The following is a 21,624-nucleotide window of genomic DNA, read 5'->3' on the forward strand; positions in this document are numbered from 1 at the left end:
GGTGACCAACAGGCCTGGCTCCTTGGTCAGTTGCCAGCTGTCCTGAGTCCTCCAAACAGTACTGGATGGACGGCTCTCTAAATTTCCCACAATGCACCTGGCACAGCGGTGGCCTGTAACACTGTGGGAACTTTACATGGCAGCTTACTGTCTGGCATTGGTTGAAGTGTCACTGCTGTGGCCAGATAATCCTGTCAGAAGGGCCTGCCGATGCAGGAGACGGCCTGGTCGTCAGTGGTATAAATTCAGAGTAGGCATATGAAAAAGAGGACAGGGCTCCTGTATCTTTAATAGTTGTACTGAAAAGGACATTTCAGCAGGTGTCATTTGTATATATGGGGAACCTGGTGAAATGTCCTCTTCATCACAGCAGTTAAAGCTGCAGGTGCCCTACCCTCTTAAATCTGGTCACTCTAGTATAGCTCCTGCACCTTTAACTGTTGTAATGAAGGGTGAATTTCACCAGGTTCTCCATCTATACAAATGACACCTGCTGAAATTCCCTTTTCTATGCAATAGTTAAAGATACAGGAGCCCTGTCCTCCTTTTCATATGGTCACCCTAATTCAGAGGCAATTCTTCACACACATACACCTCCAGACACATACACCCCCAAATCTTAATGTATATAACAATGCTGGACTGACTAGACCAGGTTTCTCTAACTTGGTGCCCTTCAGGTGTTTTGGACTACAAATCCCAGGATTAATGGGGTTGCTGGCTGGGCCTGACGGAAGCAGAAGTATAAAGACATATAGAAGACAGTAGGGTTGGGGAAGCCTGGACTAGACTGTTAAACTAGGCCCAGAGAGACCCAGGTCTCTCTGAGTGGCCCACTGAGTGATCTTGGGTCAGGCACAGTCTCTCTCTTTTGGCCTAACGGACTTTACAGGGTTGTTGTGAGGATTAAGGGGCAGGGAAAGCATGTATGCTTACCTAAGCTCCTTAGAGGAAAAACTGGAGGAAATATAATGATCAATTGTTGGGGAAATTAATCACCCACATCTCTCAGTAACTGTCCTTGCAACTGCTCACCTGGACAATGGTGGGGGAGAGCTTCTATGTAAAATTTGTATCATGAGGTAAAAGAAAATCTAATTCATATTTAGATTTTACTTTGATTTACATGCACACATTAATACATGTGTCTCCACGGCCAGAACTGACTATTCTAAGAACAGGCGCCACTGGTACACCAACTAGAATTGGCCAAATCCTGCAATGTGGGCCTGTGCACATACACATCCATGTGCCTCAAAAATGTGGAAACATGGGAGTGGATCCAGACTACGTTAGGTGCACTTAGCTGCCGTGGAAATCCATGGGATAAATTATTCCAGTCTTAAATCCCATGGATTTCAATGCGCATCAAGTGCAAGTAACTTAGGGTGCAATCCTATGCATCTTTAGCCAGAAAAAAGTCCCACAACTCCCTGCATTCCCAAGCTAGGAGTTGTAGTACTTTTTTTTTTTGGTCTGTCTAAACATGCATAGGATTGCACCTTCAGCCTGGATCCATCCCACGGTATCCTAGGCAGGGCAACAAGCAGGCACACACCCTGGGCATGCATACACCGTGACCACTGTAAACTCATCGGGGCAGGGGCTTGTCTTCTCACAACTCCATAATGCACCCTGCCCAGCGATGGGGCAGCAACGACAAACAAAGAAACAAACCCATCACCACAACAATGAACAGTAGAGTCCTCACGCCAAGTGGCCTGGTTCAGACAACACGCTAAACCACGCAGCTTAACCACAAAATGGTTAAGGGAATGCATTAAGGTTCCCTGATCTCTTCCAGCAGGCCTATCCAGTGGAATTTTAGGATGCTTCTAATATGCTTTTAGGATATTTTTAGGATGATTTTAACAGTGTATACTATGTTTTTAATTAGTATTTTATGCTTGCTGTTGTTCCCCGCCTTGATCCAGTTGGAGAGGCGGGTAAGAAATGTATTATTATTATTATTATTATTATTATTATTATTATTATTATTATTATTATTATTATTATTATTATTATTTATTATTATTTAGCGTGTTGTCTGAACCAGGCCAGAGAGCACCCAGTGTGCTGGGATCCTCTCCTTGCATGCAGAATTTGGATGGCGTGTGTGTGTGTGTGTTTTGCAAAAAGCAGCAGATTAGCAATGCATCCAACGGCGCGGGGTGTGTGTGCATGTAGTTGTTAGCATCAAAATCAAGCCGCCCAGGGATCCAAGCCCTCGACCTGCACGAGGAGTTAAAGCGATAGAGCTGCGATTTCCTGCACGTCCTAGAAAGAAGGCGGAGAGCGAGAGCCGCGAGCGGCTGGGGCCGGGCGGAGGGTGGCTGGGGGACCTTGGATTGGGATGGGAACTTCCTGTTGGCACACAAGGCTGCTCGGTGTGTGTGTGTCTGTGTCTTCCACCAGCTGGGGGTGGAGAAAGGGGCCGGGCCCCTGAGATCACGGCCCCGCTGCCTTCTCCCTGCCCTAGACGAAAAGGGGGGCAGGAGCATTCAGAGAGCTGGATCCCCAGCGCCCCAGAGGAAAGCACTGGGTGAGTCGGGTCTCCAAGGCACGCGTGCAAAAGCTGGATCCAGGCACGGCCAAGGGGCAGGCTGGGGGGAATGAGCCGGGCACGGCGAGGGCTCGGCTATCCCAGGCGGAGGCGCAGGGAGGTGGGTTGCAGCCTGGTAGCAGCCCCCTTGCCTAGCTGGCTTCAGCAGGGGTTGCCAACTTCATGGAAATGTCAGCCAGGACTGACTTTCAGAAAGTGGTGGTGGGGAGGCACAGGGCGGAACAACCCCGCCATCAGATTGGGGGGGGGGGGGAGAAGAGGCAAAGAAGAAGGGGCTCTTTTTGCGTCTCTTCTCTCCCTCGCCCCTTCCAAAATCTCCCCTCCATCTGATGGCGGGGCTATTCCGTCCTGAGCCGCCCCCTCTGCTTTCTGAAAGTCGCTGCCAATTAAGTCGTTCCTTAGAATGTAAGCGGCAGGGTCTTGCTATTTACTGTTTTACTCTGTACAGCACCATGTACATTGATGGTGCTATATAAATAAATAAATAATAATAATAATAATAATTTCCATGAAGTTGACACCGTGGGTGATGACATGCTTGCCCCCTTCTGTTTTGCCTTTCATTTCCCCCTCTGCAATTTATTTATTTAGTTATTTATTATTATTTAGATTTTTTTATCTTCCCCTTTCCCCAAGAAGCTCAAGATGGCCTGCGTGGTTTCTTCCAGGCAAACATATTTTATCCTCACTACAAGCCTGTGAGGTAGGTTAAGTTGAAAGAGGGTGAGTGGGCCAAGATCACCCAATGAGCTCCATAGCTGAGTGAGGATTTGAACCCAGGTCTCCCTGATCCTAGTCTGACACTCCAACGTAGCCTTCCTGAACCTGGGACCCACCAGATGTGCTGGGCTGCAATGCCTAACCCAACACATCTGGAGGGCTCCAAGTTGAGGGAGACTGCTCTGACTGCTACAGCACTCCCATAACCATCCAATCCCCCCCCCCCCCGTTTTTCTATCAATTAACACCTCCCCTATCTCTTTCTATTCTTTTTTGTTTCCTCTCCCTCTGATGCAACAACCGCACTGACAGCTACCCAGAGATCTCCTCAGGATGCACACCAAGTCAGCTCAACACAGATTGCCTACTGCTTTAAGCCACCGTTTTGTGTTCACAACTAGAGTGGGGGTTAACGGTTCAATGTATTTCCTTCCTTTATGAGAGAAGCCAGGATTCGAACCCACTTCAGCTATTTTCAGTATGGGAGAGGGTGATGATGGTAGTTACTCTGGATGAATTACAGCACAGTCCTGGTTATATCTATTCAGAAGTAATCCCCAATGAGTTCAGTGGGACTTAGCGGAATAGATTTGTAGCCTCTATCTGATCTTGGGTGAACAATGTTATGCCAACCCCCATCCTCATGAATTCCGCTTTCATTTAAGGCAGAGTTCAGGAACGTCTGGCCTATAGGCCAAATGTAAACCTCCAGGCCTTTAATCCAGACCTCTGGACTTTCCCCAAGCCACGCCCAGTTTGCCCAGGCCACGCCCCCTCGCCAGACCCAGTCCAGGTTACAGATGTGCATCGTCCTCTGTCTCCCATCTGCAAGACTGATGGAGAGAATCTTGCACAAGTTGGTGGAAGGAGAATGCTTGGATGCAATTGTGTACTGAACCAAGGTAAGAGTCACATCCACGGCCCTGCCCACTTTTGGCTCTGGCCACACCCACTGGTGGAATGCAGACCAAAGGAACGTGGACCTAGACAGGAAAATGGTTTCCCACCCTTGACTAAGGGGGGAGAGAGGCTGTCACACAGTGATGGAGCACACGCTTTGCATGGAGAAGGCCCCGGGTTCGGTCCCTAGCATCTCCAGTGAAATGGTTCCTGGGTAGCTAGATTGGGAAAGATCTCCTCTCCCAGAGACCCTTGAGAACCACTTGGAATAGAGCAGCGGGCAGAATGTAGATCAGGATCTCCTGCTAGATCCGTGGGAGATTTGCAGGAGATTGCCAAAGATTTCAGAGTCCCAATAGTTTAAAAACAAAAGCTCCCCCCTTCTCAAATTATGGGTTGTATTTAATGTTAATCTAAGAAGTCCCATTCATTTCAATGGATTTACTCTAAGTAAGACTATCATTGGATACAACCCTAAGGGTGTGATCCTATGCATGTTTAGACAGGAGAAAAAGCCCTACAGTTCCCAGCATCCCTTACTGGCTGGGAAAAGCTGGGAATTGTAGGACTTTTTTTGTCTAAATATGCATAGGATTCTACCTTAAGACTGCTAAAATAAAGAAAGGTTGTAAGAAAACCCAGGGGTTGAAAGGATTGTGTGACCTCAGTTCCGGTCTTGAAGAAAATTCCTGGGCCCAGCATGCATTCAGAGACACCCTGTTCCTTATTTCTAAGTATCTGTCCTCCAACATAGCACCCTGTGCCATTCTTTTGCTGCTTTGGGTAGAGCTCAGAAGTCTAGTAAAATACAACATGAATCCCACGAGCCTAAAGTATGCCCAACTCTGTTAAGCCCAGCAACTTGACTTGGTGTAAGCTGGTTTTGTGACCCACTTCCTATGATCATGTTTATCCCCCCCAGAACATATGCACACACACACACACACACTTGGATATTGACACTGGAAGGTCTCCGTTTACTTAAGGTAGGGGTGGGCAACTTGTGTCCTACAACTCCCATCAGCCCTAGTCAGCATAGCCACTGGTGAGGGATCATGGGAGTTGTAGGCCAAAACATCTGGAGGGCCACAAGTTGCTCACTGCTGACTTAGGGGAACATCATCTGCTGTGGCTACGCTTGATTAACACACAACCATAAACAGGCATTACTCTGTAGCAACCTTTATTAACCTGATACCTTCCAGATGTTTTGGCCATGCTGGCTGGGAATGATAGGAGTTGTAGTCCAACACATCTGAAGGGCACCAGGTTGAGGAAGGCAATGCTATATAGAGCTGGCATGGAATAGTCACTGAGCTATACTTTTGGCTTTGAACCAGTCTAGGTTGGACTCGATGGCCTTTTAGGCCCTTTCCAACTCTACTATTCTATGATTCTAGGAGACCATATTTAAAATCGTTGCTCTCAATGATTTTTGGCCAGTCATTGGCCTAATCTACACCAAGCAGGATATTGCACTATGAAAGCGGTAAGAAAGCGGTATATAAAAGGCAGGAGCCGCACCAAGCAGGATATAGCGGTATGAAAGCAGGGAGTTGTGTCGATGGGCCCCAACAGTTGTCAGTGCACTTCAATACCGCTATAAAGCAGTAGTGTGGCTCCTGCCTTTTATATACCGCTTTCATTGTGCGATATCCTGCTTGGTGTAGATTAGTCCATTATGTCATCATAGGCTACCTTAGAGGGTTGCGTTGTGGATAAAATTGGTGCTGGAGGGGGAAGAATCCATGTGCATCAGACCTGGGGTGAAATATGGGGATACAACGCAGCCTCCTTTAATATGCAAATATGTGGGTTGCGTTCAAAATATAGTAGGACTAGGGGGGGGGGGATTTTGCCCTACATTGAAAATCAGATTCTTCTATTTGAACCAGTTGGGGAATTTTAAAAAAATAATTGACTTCGTTTGCAAACTTTCTTTGGGATGCAGATTTTAAAGCTATTGTTATTTTGCAGCACATGGTGTGGGAAGGCTGGAATTCACAGAATGTTAAGGGACAGTAAGAACATATACGGACATATGTCCGCCTTACAGCATGCCAGACCACTGGTCGATCAATCCCAGTCTTGTCTATTCCAAAGAGTAGCAGCTCTCCGGGGACTCAGGAGGTCTTCTCCCTCACTTGCGACCTGATCCTTTTTCAAGAGACTTTCGCCATGCAAAACATGGGCTGTACCACTGAGCTATGGACCCCTTGCAAGGAGCAGAGAGTCATGATGGATTTTATATGTTGTTTTAGATGCCCTTGTGTTACAGGGGCGGAGGGGCCTGCCATGGAAGAGTGGGGCATCCTGGGCGAACGGCAGAAGGAGCTCTACAGGGACATCGTGAAGGAGAACTACGGGGACGTCATCTCGTTGGGTAAGGAGCCAAATCTCCGTTGGACTCACACTGGGTGTATTGAAATGACAGCAGTTCATGAACAGGTGCCTAGACGTGATTTACTGCTGGTTATATGGGCGGGAAGAATGTTTTTTAAAAAAATTATTATTGTTGTCTCTTTTCTCACTCATGGTGGTTTTTCTAGAAGGACATGATGGGCTTTGCCAGGTCATGTTGTCTTTTACTGGTTCAGGCATTTCCTGACTATTGAATGTGTTTTGAGTATGACTGCTTTCCAGATGTTGGTGTGGATGTATTTTGGTAGGCCCAGTTTCTGAAGGTTTTCTGTATATATTTTTTATGTGATGCCGGTGACGGATGCGACTAACAGAATAATTGTAACCTCTTCCTGTTGCCACCTTCTTCTTCTTTTATTTTGTATATATTTGGTATATATTACTTTGTATATATTTTGGTAGGCCCAGTTTCTGAAGGTTTTCTGTATAGTTTTTTGATGTGATGCCAGAGATGGATGTGACTAACAGAATAATTGTAACTTCTTCTTGTTGCAGTCTTCTTCTTCTACTTCTTCTTCTTCTTCTTCTTCTTCTTCTTCTTCTTCATCATCATCATCACATTTCTATCCCATCTTGTTTTCCCCTTGCAAGAAACCCAAGGCAACACTCAGGTTTCTCTTCCTCTCCATTTTATCCTCACAACCGTGAGGATAAAATGTCACTCACTGGCCCAGAGTCACCCAGTGAGCTTCATGCCCCTAGTGGGGATTAGACTCCCGAGTCCCAATCCAACACTCAGACCGCTAAACAACAATTGAATAGCTGCTCCTGCAAATGCAGCAGTCTTTTTCGGTAATGCGTGTTTTTTTTCTTTCTTTGCCTGTTAATAAGTATTCTATCGCAGGGACATGGATTTATCTGACATTTCAAATCTGTGTCTTTTTTTTGTTCTGCGCCATTCAGAGAAAGTGCAATATGTTTCTTTTGGTTGGCCTGTTCTACATGCAGCCGAACGAGGTGGTGGAGTCCTGCACCAGTAGAGTAAACGTACTACTTACTACGTGTTACAAGTGAGGGAATTGCATTTCTGAACGCTCCCCTGTGAAATCAACCAAACGTTCATCCCAAGACCCCTGTAAATAGAACACTAGCATGCAGGTAGTCAACTAGAATGCAACCCTTGTCCTTTAAGGGCATATAACGTGCTTACGTCCCTTATGATTCTACTTGCAGTGTTTTTGTACGTACATGAAGGGCATTCAAAAATGGCCTCCCCACCCCTGCCATCTGAAGTGGTACAGTCCACTCTACCACATCCAGATTCTACCATTTCATTCTCCTTTATGACAAGGAATCTAACAACAACAAAAGAAGAAGAAGAAGAAGAAGAAGAGAAGAAGAAGAAGAAGAAGAAGAAGTTGTTGTTATTATGATTATCATCACCATAATTGTCATTTACATTATTTTATACATTTTTTAAAATCTTGATTGCAGTTCTTTTGTGCATTAGGGCAAAGCCTATGTCATTGTGAGCACTAGTAGTTCTGCTCTTTTCCTGCTTTTTTGCCCTTCAGTCTCCACACCACAGAGGGGCTCATAATACTGAATCACCCTCTGAAACTTAACATGAGGTGTGGCCCCTCCCCTCCCTCCCAGATCCCGATTCACTGCCTCCGTCCCCTTCCCCCTCCCCAGTGGCGGTAACAGCCTAACTGTGCGCCTGTGCCCAAGGACCCACATTTGCACCACTCTGATTGGCCGAGCAGGGTTGTCCATCATCCCGCTGAGGGAGCTGCTGACCTGCCTGTTCTTTTTAAAACGATCGTTTACCATTTCATGAAGTTTGAGGTCGAAAACATACGATGTAAGTTTTTTCCTCTCTCTTCTCCTTCTGGGGTCCTTTCAGTTCTTCCTCCTTAGCTTCTCTTCCTCCTCTAACTATCACCAATGGTCTTTTCTTCAGCCTCTTTCCTGACATTCTGTGCTTGTCCTTTTATTGGCCCTAAGAGCTCACAGGAGTAAGAATTATTACACTTGCAGACACACACACAAACAGTGTCACATGTTACATTACATGCACATTGGGCCTGTTCAGACAACGTGCGAACCCTTTTGCAGCAAATGCTTAGTGAGTGTATTTAAACCGTGTTTACGTAGCCACCATGGTTAGGAACGGTTCACGCAGCATGCTAAGTCGTGGTTCACACAACACGCTAAGCTATGCTGTTTAGCTCCAAAAGCTTAAGCCACTCTGGCTTAGCATATCATCTAAACAGGGTCATTGGGGTGCATATGCAATAACCTCCCCTCTGCCTCATCCCTCTCCCTTCTCCCTTCCCGAGCTGCCCAAAGCTCAAGCTTTGAACTTACTCCAGGTTTCAGAATTTTCTGAATGTCTACACTGCTCAAGCTTCGCTTTAAAAGAAAAGTGAGCAAAATCGGTTTGGTGGATCTCTAGTATAAGCTTAACACTACCATTTTCGAAGACTATTTCAGTGGGCTGGATCCAGCTCTAGTCATACTTAGAGTAACCCCGTTAAAATCAATGGGCTGTAAGTTACTCGGGACTAATTTAAGTCCCACTGATTTCAGTGGGCCTTCGCTAAGTATGGCCGAGTCTGGATCTAATCCAATATTCTTTACAACCACTGTGCAAGGTAGGTCTGTAGCACGCCCTCTAACAGCAATCTCCAGTGATGGGTGCTGAGAAAATGGGGTCAGTGAGAAACAAGAGGGAAGTGTCAGTATGCTTGGGTGAACCCAGAGGTTTGCATAAGTATCCCCCTCCCCGAAAGCCTTTTAAAAACTAAGGGGGCAGCCCCATCCCAAAACAGCCGAAATGAAGACGAAGTGTGCTCAGTAAGCACGTCATGTTGAGTGTCAGCTGGGAAAGAAAACTGGAAAACTGGCCTGGTGCTTCTCCACAGCGTGATCCTTGCTTTCAAAAGTCTACCCCCTCCCCTTCCATGGGAGGGGGAGTCACTGCTATCAGCCACAGCAGGAAAAAAAGTCTTTAAAGTAAGGATTGCATTGGCTGTCACCGGTCAGACGTCTACTTTTCAAGGGCTTGTTTTCTCCTTGCTGAAGAGGGGAGGGTACAGATACCTCTGCCCCAGGAGACAGAACCCTCAAAAGGCCCAGGCAGACTTCCTGCCAACACAGGGATGTTGACATGGCGTAATATCCCAGCTGCCACTGGCTTGGTTATCAACGGTCTAATATCAGTACGTCCGTTACACAAATCCACAAGATTTAGGCTGCTCTTTCAATAATAAAAAAAGAGAAGTAGGTGGCCCTAAGTTGCTTGCCATCCGTTTTCCACAGGCCCACAGTCACCTCTGCATCTCGTATTCTCCAACCTGTCTACCTGGTTGATCTGCTTTGGGAGAAAGAAAAAATTGGCTGCCCTTTCCGCCTCCTTAGGGAGGACGCGACATTAAGGCTCACAATTCCTCTATTTTTGGGTGCACGGCTGGAAGCTGTATAGCCTTAGGGTAGTTTTTTTGGGTAAACTGTAGGATTTTTTGTTTGTTTATTGAATAACTTCCAGCAGCATTCCCCAACTGGGTGGTGGCCATGCTAATTGGGGATGATAGGAATTGTGGTCCAGTGCATCTGGAGTGGGGGCAGGTTGGGGACATAGTCCCCTGGTGGAAGGCGTGGCTGCCAGGCAGGGTGGATAAAAATCAATGATCTTTTTTTTAAAAAATTAAAAATCGTTTTTTTTTTTAATTTTAATCGGATTTTTTTAATAAAATGCTTTTTGAGGAAAATTTAATCTAAAGATAGTTTTCTGTTTAAGATACATTATAGTCCAAAGGTTATTCATCAGATTAGTTTTTAGTTATGTAGCACGAGGCTGTATATTCATGCAATGTTTACAATTTTTGGTAAATGAATTCCATTAATCCATTTCACAATGTCATGCTCTTCCAGAGGTTTCTGCAAGATCATTGGGCAATTTTTCTATTTAGAAGATATTATCACAGATGCTTGGTTTTACAGTTCTCAAAACTGTGAATTTATGTCTGCAGAGAGCACAATCTCATTATGCCTTTGCAAATCTATGTACACAGAATCAACCCCTTACCTCTTAAGTGCTAAGTTTCAAAAAATTCAATGAATAGAGTGCACTTTTTGTGTGTGTGTGTGTGTGTGGGGGGGAAGTCACATGATTAAATCGAGTCTTTCCGAGTAGTGATTTAAATCATGATTTAAATCAAACTGATTTAAATCAAATCCACCCTGCTGCCAGGAACTGTGAATAGGGGCGCATCTGTCAGGAGGCAAGACCTTTTGATGCAGGGCTCATATTTAGGGCTGTGCTCTGCTCCAATTCGGATCGCGAATCCAGAGCGGAGTGACCTGCTCCGCCTTTGCCAAAGGTGGATCCGAATTGGGTCGGGGATGCTGCGGATCGAGGCGAAGCGGTTTGCCTCCTTCCGGAGCTCCGAATGCAGGTAAGGTGGGGAGGGGGGCTCACCTGGCGCCGCCACTGCCGTCCGTGCGGCAGCGGAGCCAGGTAAGGGAGCAGGGGGGAGGGGGGCTTATTAGGCCCCCATTTTGTCCCCCCTTCCTTACTTACCTGCTTCCGCCGTCCACCGCGGAGGCAAGTAAGTAGGGAAGGGAGGGGGGGCAAAATCTCGATCCGCCCCTCCGGATCTCGCTTCGCGGAGTGGAGCGGGGGAGGGTCAGATCGACCCAAAGCTGTTTGGGCCCAATCCGAAAGTTCCGGATCGGGCCATGATGCGGTTTGGGAGGGACCGTGCACAGCCCTACTCATATTACCCCCAACTGCAGATTGGGGTGGGGGGCGCAGAGGGAGAGAGAATAGTGGCTTGCCGTAGATTGGAAGCAAAGACTCCCTGGCTCATGGCTTGTGCTCCTGCAGTGCGGCCCTGTCCGAGTTTCCTCGGAGGAGCGCTCCAGTGAGTGCCGTTACGGCCAACGTGTGCAGTTCCTTTCTAATGAAAGGGAAGAAAAGAGTTTGCAAAGTTGCAGTTGGGTGATCTGCTTGCCCCTGGCTCCCAAACAATTTTTGTTTTGTTTTACAGACTCCAGTGCCCCAAAAGGATGAGACTAGAAAGCCAACGAGTAAAAAGAACCTATTTTTAAAACGAAACGGAAAAAAAAAAGAGCGGCCCTCTTGGATTGACGTAACGGTCCATGCGTCTCTGCATCCCGTCTCGGATGTTGGGCCGTTAGAGATGCTTGGAGAGCGAAACCTACTGTACTTCAGTGTTGAGCTTTCACTGCCTGTCTCCCCCTCTCACGGGCAGGCGTCCCCATGGTTCAGCCCAACAGGATCTCCTGGATGGAGCAAAGGAAAGAACCGCGGGTCCCGAGCCAGGACCTAGACCAAGAACCAGAAGGAAGGGAAAGCGCAAGAGAGGCCCACACAGGTGAGGAAGCAGGAAAATCATCTCAGAGCAGCGAGAGGCTAGCAGAGGCCAGCAAAGTCTCTGGACCAGGGATGGACAATTGCAGGAAGTCCAGGATCATTTCCCACTCTGCACCCCCTGGACTACATGGGCCACACTGGGAGGGGGATTCTTTTTTTTTTTTAACCCATTTTGCTACCAAAATCTAGCAGCAAACCAAACTTAATTTGACCCTTTTACTGCTCCTTTGCCACTAAGGAGTGCCATTTTGTTTCTAAAATATATGTATATTCTTAATTTGAAGTGGGGGTCATGTGTGGCCCACCGCTGCTCTGCAGGCATCCTTGACAACCGAGTATCTCGTGGCACCTGAAAGCCTAACTTATTTAAGGCGCAACCCTGTGTTGAGACAAAAAAATTGCCTACAGCTCCCAGCATGCCCCAGCCACTATGGCTGGCTGAAGAACAGTGAGACTTGTAGGAGTTTTTTTCCTGCCTAAACATCCATAGGATTGCAGTCTTATTCTGACATGAGCTTTTTTTGACTAGAGCTCCCTTCAAATGCACAGAGTATTAAGGAGAGTTTCATGGTCATATACTTGAACTTGAAGTGGGGAAAAATGGTAAGCTGTGAGGTCAGACTGAAATTCAGTGCAAAAAGTAGCCGTCGCGTTATTAGCAGTGCTGCTGTTGCTGACAATACAAGGACCCTGGAACTAGGTAAGTCAATATACCTAGTAATGATTACACATATAGGCCCCGTTCAGAAGACACCTTAAACCATGGCTTTAACCACAGTGAATAAGGCTTTTTGCCTTAGTCAGCATGGTTACAGCCATGGTTTAAAGTGTCTTCTGAACACGGCCCGGCTTTCTGGCTTAACCACCGTGGTTAAAGCCGTGGTTTAAGGTGTCTTCTGAACACGGCCCGGCTTTCTGGCTTAACCACCGTGGTTAAAGCCGTGGTTTAAAGTGTCTTCTGAACACGGCCCGGCTTTCTCGCTTAACCACCGTGGTTAAAACCGTGGTTTAAGGTGTCTTCTGAACACGGCCCGGCTTTCTGGCTTAACCACTGTGGTTAAAGCCGTGGTTTAAGGTGTCTTCTGAACACGGCCCGGCTTTCTGGCTTAACCACCGTGGTTAAAGCCGTGGTTTAAAGTGTCTTCTGAACACGGCCCGGCTTTCTGGCTTAACCACCGTGGTTAAAGCCGTGGTTTAAGGTGTCTTCTGAACACGGCCCGGCTTTCTGGCTTAACCACCATGGTTAAAGCCATGGTTTAAGGTGTCTTCTGAACACGGCCCGGCTTTCTGGCTTAACCACCGTGGTTAAAGCCGTGGTTTAAGGTGTCTTCTGAACACGGCCCGGCTTTCTGGCTTAACCACCGTGGTTAAAGCTGTGGTTTAAGGTGTCTTCTGAACAGGGCCGTTGTGTGATGGGAAAAAAACCCCTTTATCCCGACTTAAGCCTCTGATCATAGAATGAAACCTGTTTATGAACTCCAGCTCAGCAGTCCCTCGCTCTAATTTTCCATCGATGTTTCTGCAGTGGTCACTTTAAGGCTGGAGTCTCCAACCCATGTGCCTGTGGACACAGGTTTTGAGGCTTCCTAGGCTTCCTGCCGTTCCTGATTTTTTGTTGAGTGAAAAAAAAAACTGGGAAGTTGGCATGCTGCAAAGTGAAGTGCCACCCTCCATAGGGTGACCATACGGAAAGGAGGACCGGGCTTCTGTATCTTTAACAGTTGGACAGAAAAGGGAATTTCAGCCGGTGCCATTTGTATGCGTGCAGCACCTGCTGAAATTCCCTCTTCATCACAACAGTTAAAGCTGCAAGAGCCCTGCCCCCTTTTGTATCAGATACGCCTGGCCTCTTGTATTTTTTTTAAGTAGGTTGACCACATGAAATGGAGGACAGGGCTCCTATGTCTTTAACAGTTGCATAGAAAAGGGAATTTCAGCAGGTGTCATTGGTATGCAAGAAAACAATGAAGTTAAGGAAACAGATAAAAAAATGCAATTTTATATACTAAAATATAATGTTAAAAATAACATACACAGAGCATTTCACAAGTACAATAATACAACAAGACAATCAGAATGCTAGACAGAAAATGCTCAGTAAACTTGATCCATTTGGCCAGACGCGTTTCGACCCTTGGTCTTCCTCAATGGCCAGTTTGCCAAGCTGATTAGTACCGTGGGCTATTTTCTCCCGGGGCCGACTTAAAAGTTCCAAAAATTAAACGAAATCAGATGTCACTCCTCACAATATATACGGTATGAGTCCAATATTCAAAGGAAGCCCAGTATTCCGAACAGCCACTGCTCGCAAGCACGATAATGCTCTGTGTATGTTATTTTTAACGTTATATTTTAATATATAAAATTGCATTTTTTACCTGTTTCCTTAACTTCCTTGTCTTCATTTATCCTGTGTTAGGTTAAGGTTATCACCTCTTTGTTGCAGTCATTGGTATGCATGCAGCGCCTGGTGAAATTCCCTCTTCATCACAACAGTTAAAGCTGCAGGAGCCCTGTTCTCTTGACCAGATTACTGCATTTTATCATGATTTCCTGTTGCAAAACATTTGGGATTTGTTGATTTATTTAAAAAAAGAAAAGGGGGTATATAAACGCTCAGAAATAAATAAATAATACATTTTTTAAAAAAACAACGTTCATCATCCCACCTGAATTCTCATTTCCTTTCTCATCTCTGTGTCCCGCCAGACGATGGGACGACCAGTGAGAACGAAGAATGGGAAGAGGAAGACGAGGAAGCACGGCCTGCTGCAGGGAGTGACGGCAACCCCGAGGAACCCCCCGTGGCCGCCCCACCGGTCCTGGACTGGGAGGAAGCCTGCGAGGCCCTGCAAGGTAGCGGTGTCAGTGCCGGTGTCAGCAGCGCGAAGGCTAGAGGGGAAAAGCCCACCCGCGGGAGGCGGCCCTGGGGCAGCCGGCCCTGTCGTCTAGGATACCGCCGCGTGGGCGCTGCCCCCCCGAGATTCTTTGACTGCCCCGATTGCGGGAAGCGGTTCACCCTGAGCTCGCACCTGATCCGGCACCAGCGGGTGCACACAGGGGAGAGGCCGTTTGGGTGCCGGTCTTGCACCAAGAGCTTCTCGCAGCGGTCGGACCTGGTGCGCCACGAGCGCACACACACCGGCGTCAAGCTCTACCGCTGCACCCAGTGCGACAAGTCCTTCTCCGAGAGCTCCCACCTCATCCGCCACCAGATCATCCACTCGGGGGAGAAGCCGTTTAAGTGCAACGTTTGCGGCAAGCGTTACGGCGACAGCTCCTACCTCACCGTCCACCAGCGGGCCCACACGGGGGCCCGTCCGTACCGCTGCGCCCGCTGTGGCAAGAGTTTCGGACGGTCCTCCACCCTCATTCGGCACCAGCGGGTACATGGCGACCCAGCCCCCGCCCCCGGGGACAAGCCACGCCCCCGGGGCATCTGGACGGCGTTCGCCCGCCTGCCGAGCGACGGCGACTCTGAACAAATCCTGTCCCCTCAGGGGTCGCCGACATCGCCCGGGCCCTCCCTCACGTCATCCATGCTGCCCCTGCCTCCTCCGCCTCACATTGACCCACGTTCCATGAGGATTATGGGGTGGCAGTGGGGGGTAGAATAAAAGGTCAGACGTGTGGTCAGGAGGCGGGGCAGCGATGCCGGTGGCAACCACTTGCTTGGGAAGGGATTGGCTAATGCCCGGGACTTTTGGTTGTGATTGTCAGGAGGAGAAAGAACTTCCGTGAGGAGAAAGAACTGGTCATGGCTCCTTGGCTGATAGAGAGGGAGACAGTTACCAAGGTGACCGAAGAACTCATCGTTTTATAATTCAGAGTTTATTGACCACTAGGCAGGGAGGTTGATTGGAGGCTCTTTGTTGGGGGCAGTTGATTGTCGGGGGGCTGAAATGGGTTAGGGAACTGGGGTGTAATGCAAAGACTTTGGTTATCGGAGTTAATTCCATTTCTGGGACAGGGAATGGCACAGAGGAATGGTATTCTAGGGCAATGCATCCGTTACCAGGGCAACAGAATTGGGTCGTTTGGTTACCATGGGTGATTAGTTGCTAAGGAGAGGGGTGAACGGATTGCCAGGGTTATTCAGGGAGTGACAGTTTGGTTCCTCAGGCAACAAGAAATTGGTTGATAGAGCAATCGAATGTACATTTGCTCACCGGGGTCAACTCTTCCCATAAAGAAGGGCTCAAGCCATGGGACCAGTTGCTTTAGAGCACTGGGAAAGGAATGCTAAGTTTTCTTCCGGGTAACTAAGAGATTGGAGGCTTAAGTGAGGTGCTGGTTGTCGGAAGAGGACAGCAGAGCTTGGAGACGTCATTGCAAGTGACTGGTTTCCATGGCAATGGACAAACGGTGGCCAGGAGTGATGGCTAACAGAATGGGCGTTCGAGAAACCTGACTACTGCTACTTAAGGAAGGGCAGAACATGACCCACAGCTGACGGAGGGAGAAGTGTAGTGCTCTCGTCTTCATGAAAATATTCACGCTTGTTTCCCAGCTGAGGGGACTGGCTGATTTAAAAGCCCGACCTTGCTAGGATAGGATCTGGATTAGAAGTTGTTTTATACGAGTCTTCGCCAACCCAGGCCGCTCTGGATGATTCAGGTGATGGGAACTGTAGCCCAGAACATCTGGACGCCCCCCCCCCCCGAGTCAGAGAAGGCCTCATTTGCACATTTAGGTCACATTAAGGCACATTAAGGCCTAGTTTGCACAAAGGTGATAAGTCTGGGTCTGGGCTATACCACTTTTGATTGTGGGGGGAGCAATATGAAGCCCGCATGAGTTTTGACTCCCCACATAGAAGAGGCAGCAGGGCCATGGTGTTTTGTTCACTGCCAGCTCTGCCCTTTGACGTACAGAGGACCCATCTGAAGAGCACTGGCAACATGGAATGCGGCCTTTTTCATCAACGCCATCTAACTCAGTGTTGTCTTAGTTAGCGTCTCTCTCCTGTCCTACATAGAAATGCCTGAAATTGAACTGAGTGTTTCTCCATACATAGCAGTTCCTTCCACACAGAGATCTCAGGGTGGAAGGTTCTAGCCGCAGGGTTCCCAGCTGCACTGTGCAGAGACTACTTACACAAAATTGTATTGTGGCTAGGGCCACAGGTTCATTTAAATCAGGGGCACAAGACCTTAAGCCTGGGGCCCAAATCCAGCCCAGCTGGGGTCCCGATTCAGCCATCTGGGTTCCCCGACAGCCACACGCCTTCCCCCAACCACGGTTCATTAGGTGGCTTCCCGGCCTTTGTATACTTTTCCCCACTCTAAAAAGTTTGAAATGCCTCCCCGAAGGTTTGATTACAGACCGTAAAAGCTTTAAGCTAATATAGGCTGGCATTTTTTTTTTGCTCCACCCCCTTTTGCCCCGCCCACCATGGGGATGTGCCCTCCGAAATGGAATTCTGCCCCTGGGTTGGGAAAGATTCGACAACCCTGGTGTAAATGAAGATCTGAGGCAGGAATTAAAGGATCCAGTCCGACACCTGGAATCGAGCAACGAAGTCCAGCACTCTGTTCACACAGTGGTCAGCCAGCTGTCAACCAGGGACCAACAAAGCAGGACACGGTGCAACAGCACTCTCCCGCCCATGTTCCCCAGCAACTGGTGCACAGGCTTTCTGCCTCGGATCCTGGAGGTAACACATGAATCGAGTTGCTCCATTTGCGCCCAGCGCCTCAGCTGGAATAAGATGCCAATATATTGTAAGCCCTTGCTTCTCTGGCGACTTTCAGGTCGCTGCCTGCCCCTCACTACTCTTCTGTCCCTTGAGGACAATGTGGTTCTGGTCTGGTCTGTCATCTGCAATGATCATTGAACTTGCTCTTCAGAGTCTGTAAACCTCCGTGCTGCCCCCTGACATCCGTCATTTTGAAGCTGAGAACAGGAGTTCGATGTCAGGGCATTTTAGTCTAGCCTTTGCTAGCTTTCTGTGTGCAAGGTCATATGGAGGTGCACTCAGTCACTTCCAGCCCACAGCTGGAGTTAGATATGTGGTACAGTCCAGAAACAGGTCCACCTCCTTGATGAGAACTGGGCCTTGGTTAGGAAAGTTACTGGGGCCTCTTAGTTGTCGGTGGGGAGAGGGATTTTGAATGAATAAATTTATTACGGTCATTGACCAGAACCAATCAAAACATTAATAACAAACAGACAGTCCCAAACACATACATACATTATTATATTACATACATCCAGCAGTTGCTGAGAAATTGTATCACACAATCAGAGGCTGCAATCGACGGCTAAAAGATTTTAAAATAATTTGACCACTTTATTCATAATATGTGGTATCTCATCGGAGAGAAACGGGGAGAGGGATTGAAATCGCCAAGTGCAGATGGTTGCTTGGGAAAGAGCTGACAAGGCTGTTGGTATTCCTTGGAGCCAGAGAGTTCAGAGGGAATGATGGGGTCAAGGGCTGGTCCGTTACCAAATAGTGGCTTGGGAGAGGAATGTTAGTTGTTGAGTGGTTTGTTTTTTTGCTGGGATGGGGGAGGCAGAGCCGGCCAGTTGGTTGCTAGGGCGGGGTGTGCAAAGGGTTAGAGACTCCAGGGGCAGTTGGCCGGTGCTAGGAAGGGGGGCAACAAGCCACGTGGTTTGGTTGCAACAGCCCACCCTGTTGCAGGGGCTGGTTGCTCAAATGGGAGGGGATCAGTTACCGAGGCAGCTGGCCGCTAGGGTGACGGACATTGGTGGATGAGTTTGGGTTGGCTTCTTTGTTGTTTCCTCTGTGGTTCGTTTAGGCTTCCCAACTTACACTAATTAAGACAACCTTCCTCAACTTCTCTGGGGGCTTTCTGGGAGTCGTAGTCCAACACATCCGGAGAGCGTGAAGTTGGGGAAAGCTCCATGAAGATATCTTCGCCTCTTTTCGTTCAACCTTCTCTTTTCTGTCAGCCGCCTCCCCCTTCAAAATTGGTTGATGCTTTGCTGTATTTCTCCCAGAGACCTTCAGGCCTTGGTCTCTCTCCAAATTCGTGTTTTGGCATCTAGGAAAAGAAGAGGAGATTTGGACCTGGGGCACCCCTCGGAATTTAAACAGGGATGACCTGAGTTGACCAGAAATGAGGTGGCGGTGTCCAAGGAAGATCTGAAAGTGGGTATGGGGGTGGGTGGGGCGTTTTAAGCAACCTGTTGTCATGGAGCCTTCCATGGCTGGATTTGGTTTCTGTTCCTGGGGATCAAGGCAATGTTTTTACAGCAAGATGGACCCCCTAACCAGAAGGTCTGGCAGCCAATTTATGGAAGAAGATTGACGACGGAGATCATTCAAAATTATACATTGGGGCTGGTACCCAGGTTGGCATTAAGTAAATTTTCCTTTACTGATAATTTTATGCTTGTTTTGGGGTGGGAGGGTGGTATTGTAATTTCTCAGTTCTGTAAGATGACAAATGTATTTATTGGCCTTTTGGTCTTTGCCTTCCCCTGTTCTCCCATATTTGTGTCCTAGAATTGTCTAATTTAGATTCAAAGTCTATTACAGGCAGGGGGCCTTTTATTAAACAAATGATTATTGTATGAAAAGGATGCCTGTAAAAAGCACTTGAGGGGACTCTATGGTGCAATGGAAAATATTTACTATCAAAAATAAAAAAATATGATTTTTTTTTTAAAAAAACACAAACCCCCCCCAAAAATCCCTGTCAAGGGCCCCCAGAGACCTGGCATTCTAGTCTGGGCTTTTGAAATTAACATCATTCATAGCAATATTTCAGAGGGTGCTTCCAGATGAGGCTTTCATTCTGGCATCGAAATCTTCTTCTTCTAACTCTGCTGTTTTCCCACTGCTTTTTCTGTCGTGTTTTCTTGCTGCAGAAAATCCCTTAAGGGAAAAAAGACGGAATTGTCACCCAAGGCCTTTTGATTGGTAGTGCTAGGAGCCCCCTGTCTCCCAGGGCCTACGGTCGGCCTTCCACAAGAGACAGAAAGCTACAATTTGGTAGACACCAAATTTCTAGGTACACCGATTTCTAGAAAGTTCTGAATACATTGTATATGTAATGGCTGAAACGCTGGACGTGAAACAGCCGGGAGAAGAAGTCATCCGTGATGGAGTGAAGTTCTTTCACAACTTAAGGGGACTTGCCCTTTGAACCAGCCTCAAACTGGGCAGAGAGAGGGGAATTGTAGTGGCAGCTAAGGTAGATGGGGGGTAACTCCTTCATACTCGCTGCCCTTGGATTGGGGGAAGGCAGGGACTTGCCTCGGTGGCCAGAAGGAAAGCATCCGTGCTTGCAGAAAATAGCTTCTTTGCTAATGTACACGGATCACCTTCTCCATCCTTGTTAAGGCTTATCTTTCTAATTGTCGATCCTTTCCTTGAGGATCTTGGTTCAAACCTTTGTGATCTCTCTCTCTCTCTCTGCTTCTGCTTTTCCTCCTTGCTTGCTGATTTGCTTCTTCCTGTCTGGCTTTTTCCCTCCAGAACACCAAGATACCCCCTCTCCCCTCTCGAGGGAAATGGAGCCTGATCCTGTCATCACATCTGGTCTGGATTCCTCTCCCCTCCCTGTACTAACAGCTGCTGTTGTTTCTCAAACCTCATGCCACAAATCGAGCACCTGGTCTAAGGCGCTGTGCTCCCTTTTCCACTCATTCCCCTCGCAAAAGCACTTTATCACGGAGCCTCGGTGGAGACCGTTTTTAACAGCATACTTGATATAAGGGTTGATCCAGCCCTAATGACGATCTTTTTGTGGAAAGGCGGAGAAAGCAGCTGAGGTTGAGTCCTAAACCCGGGCCGTTCTGGAGTGATGCTGACTTGCGTTATGCCTTTAACTGCAGGCCATGGCCTGCTTTAACGTGGGAGTGGTGGTACTCATGGGGGTGGTGGAAGGAGCCTGAGGTTTATCAATGGGGACCAATGCTTTGGAATATGACTTGGCCTGAACGAACGGCAGATTAGAGGCAACAGAACCCTGTATGTTGTAGCAGGGCCACAAGGTGGCAGCACTGAGCCATCAATAAGGGCTCTGGTATGTGTCCCATGTTGCTGTGGGTCACTGACAAAAAAGTATGTCCAGGAAGAAAATCCCCACCCCTATCCCCAAATCATCTGGGGGGTGGGAAAGGAAAACATCCAGAAAAGCTTCCAGCTCGCCCTTAGATAGATAGATAGATAGATATGACAAAGAAGTACTCACCCAAGCCAGAGCTCCAGATGTTGGGATTTGTTCTGACTCTCAAGAAATGTGCATATGAGTTTGGTGGCTATGGCTTAGGTCCTTGGAGACCCCTTCAAATGTCATCTAGGGTGACCGTATGGAAAGGAGGACAGGGCTCCTGTTTCTTTAACAGTTGTATAGAAAAGGGAATTTCAGCAGGTGCCATGTGAAATTCCCTCCATCACAACAGTTAAAGCTGCAGGACCCCTGCCCTCTTTTGTATGTGGTCACTGTAGTATAGCTCCTGCAGCTTTAACTGTTGTGATGAAGAGGGAATTTCACCAGGTGCTGCATGCGTACAAATGACCCCTGCTGAAATTCCCTTTTCTATGCAACTGTTAAAGATACAGGAGCCCTGCCCTCCTTTTCATAGGGTCACCTTATGTAATCTAACCGCCAAGTAATGCCACAGGTATCCTATGAGATCCCCTCACTTCCTCCGAGGGCTGCTTCCCACATTAATGAAATTGGCAGGAACAGCCAGGGCTGGC

General features: G+C 47.8%; 1 protein-coding gene across 1 annotated transcript; it reads left to right on the forward strand.

The window, feature by feature from the left end:
* The first annotated feature begins 2,448 nt into the window (after window positions 1-2,448).
* On the forward strand, window positions 2,449-19,068 carry LOC134406834 (zinc finger protein 436-like). Its single transcript, XM_063138436.1, has 4 exons — window positions 2,449-2,542; window positions 6,462-6,566; window positions 11,824-11,946; window positions 14,655-19,068. Exons 2-4 carry the CDS (start codon window positions 6,479-6,481, stop codon window positions 15,560-15,562), a joined length of 1,119 nt encoding a protein of 372 aa, XP_062994506.1. The 5' UTR covers window positions 2,449-2,542; window positions 6,462-6,478; the 3' UTR covers window positions 15,563-19,068.
* Window positions 19,069-21,624: the final 2,556 nt, after the last annotated feature.

Source organism: Elgaria multicarinata, chromosome 11 (assembly GCF_023053635.1).
Source record: "Elgaria multicarinata webbii isolate HBS135686 ecotype San Diego chromosome 11, rElgMul1.1.pri, whole genome shotgun sequence".
Taxonomy (NCBI): domain Eukaryota; kingdom Metazoa; phylum Chordata; class Lepidosauria; order Squamata; family Anguidae; genus Elgaria; species Elgaria multicarinata.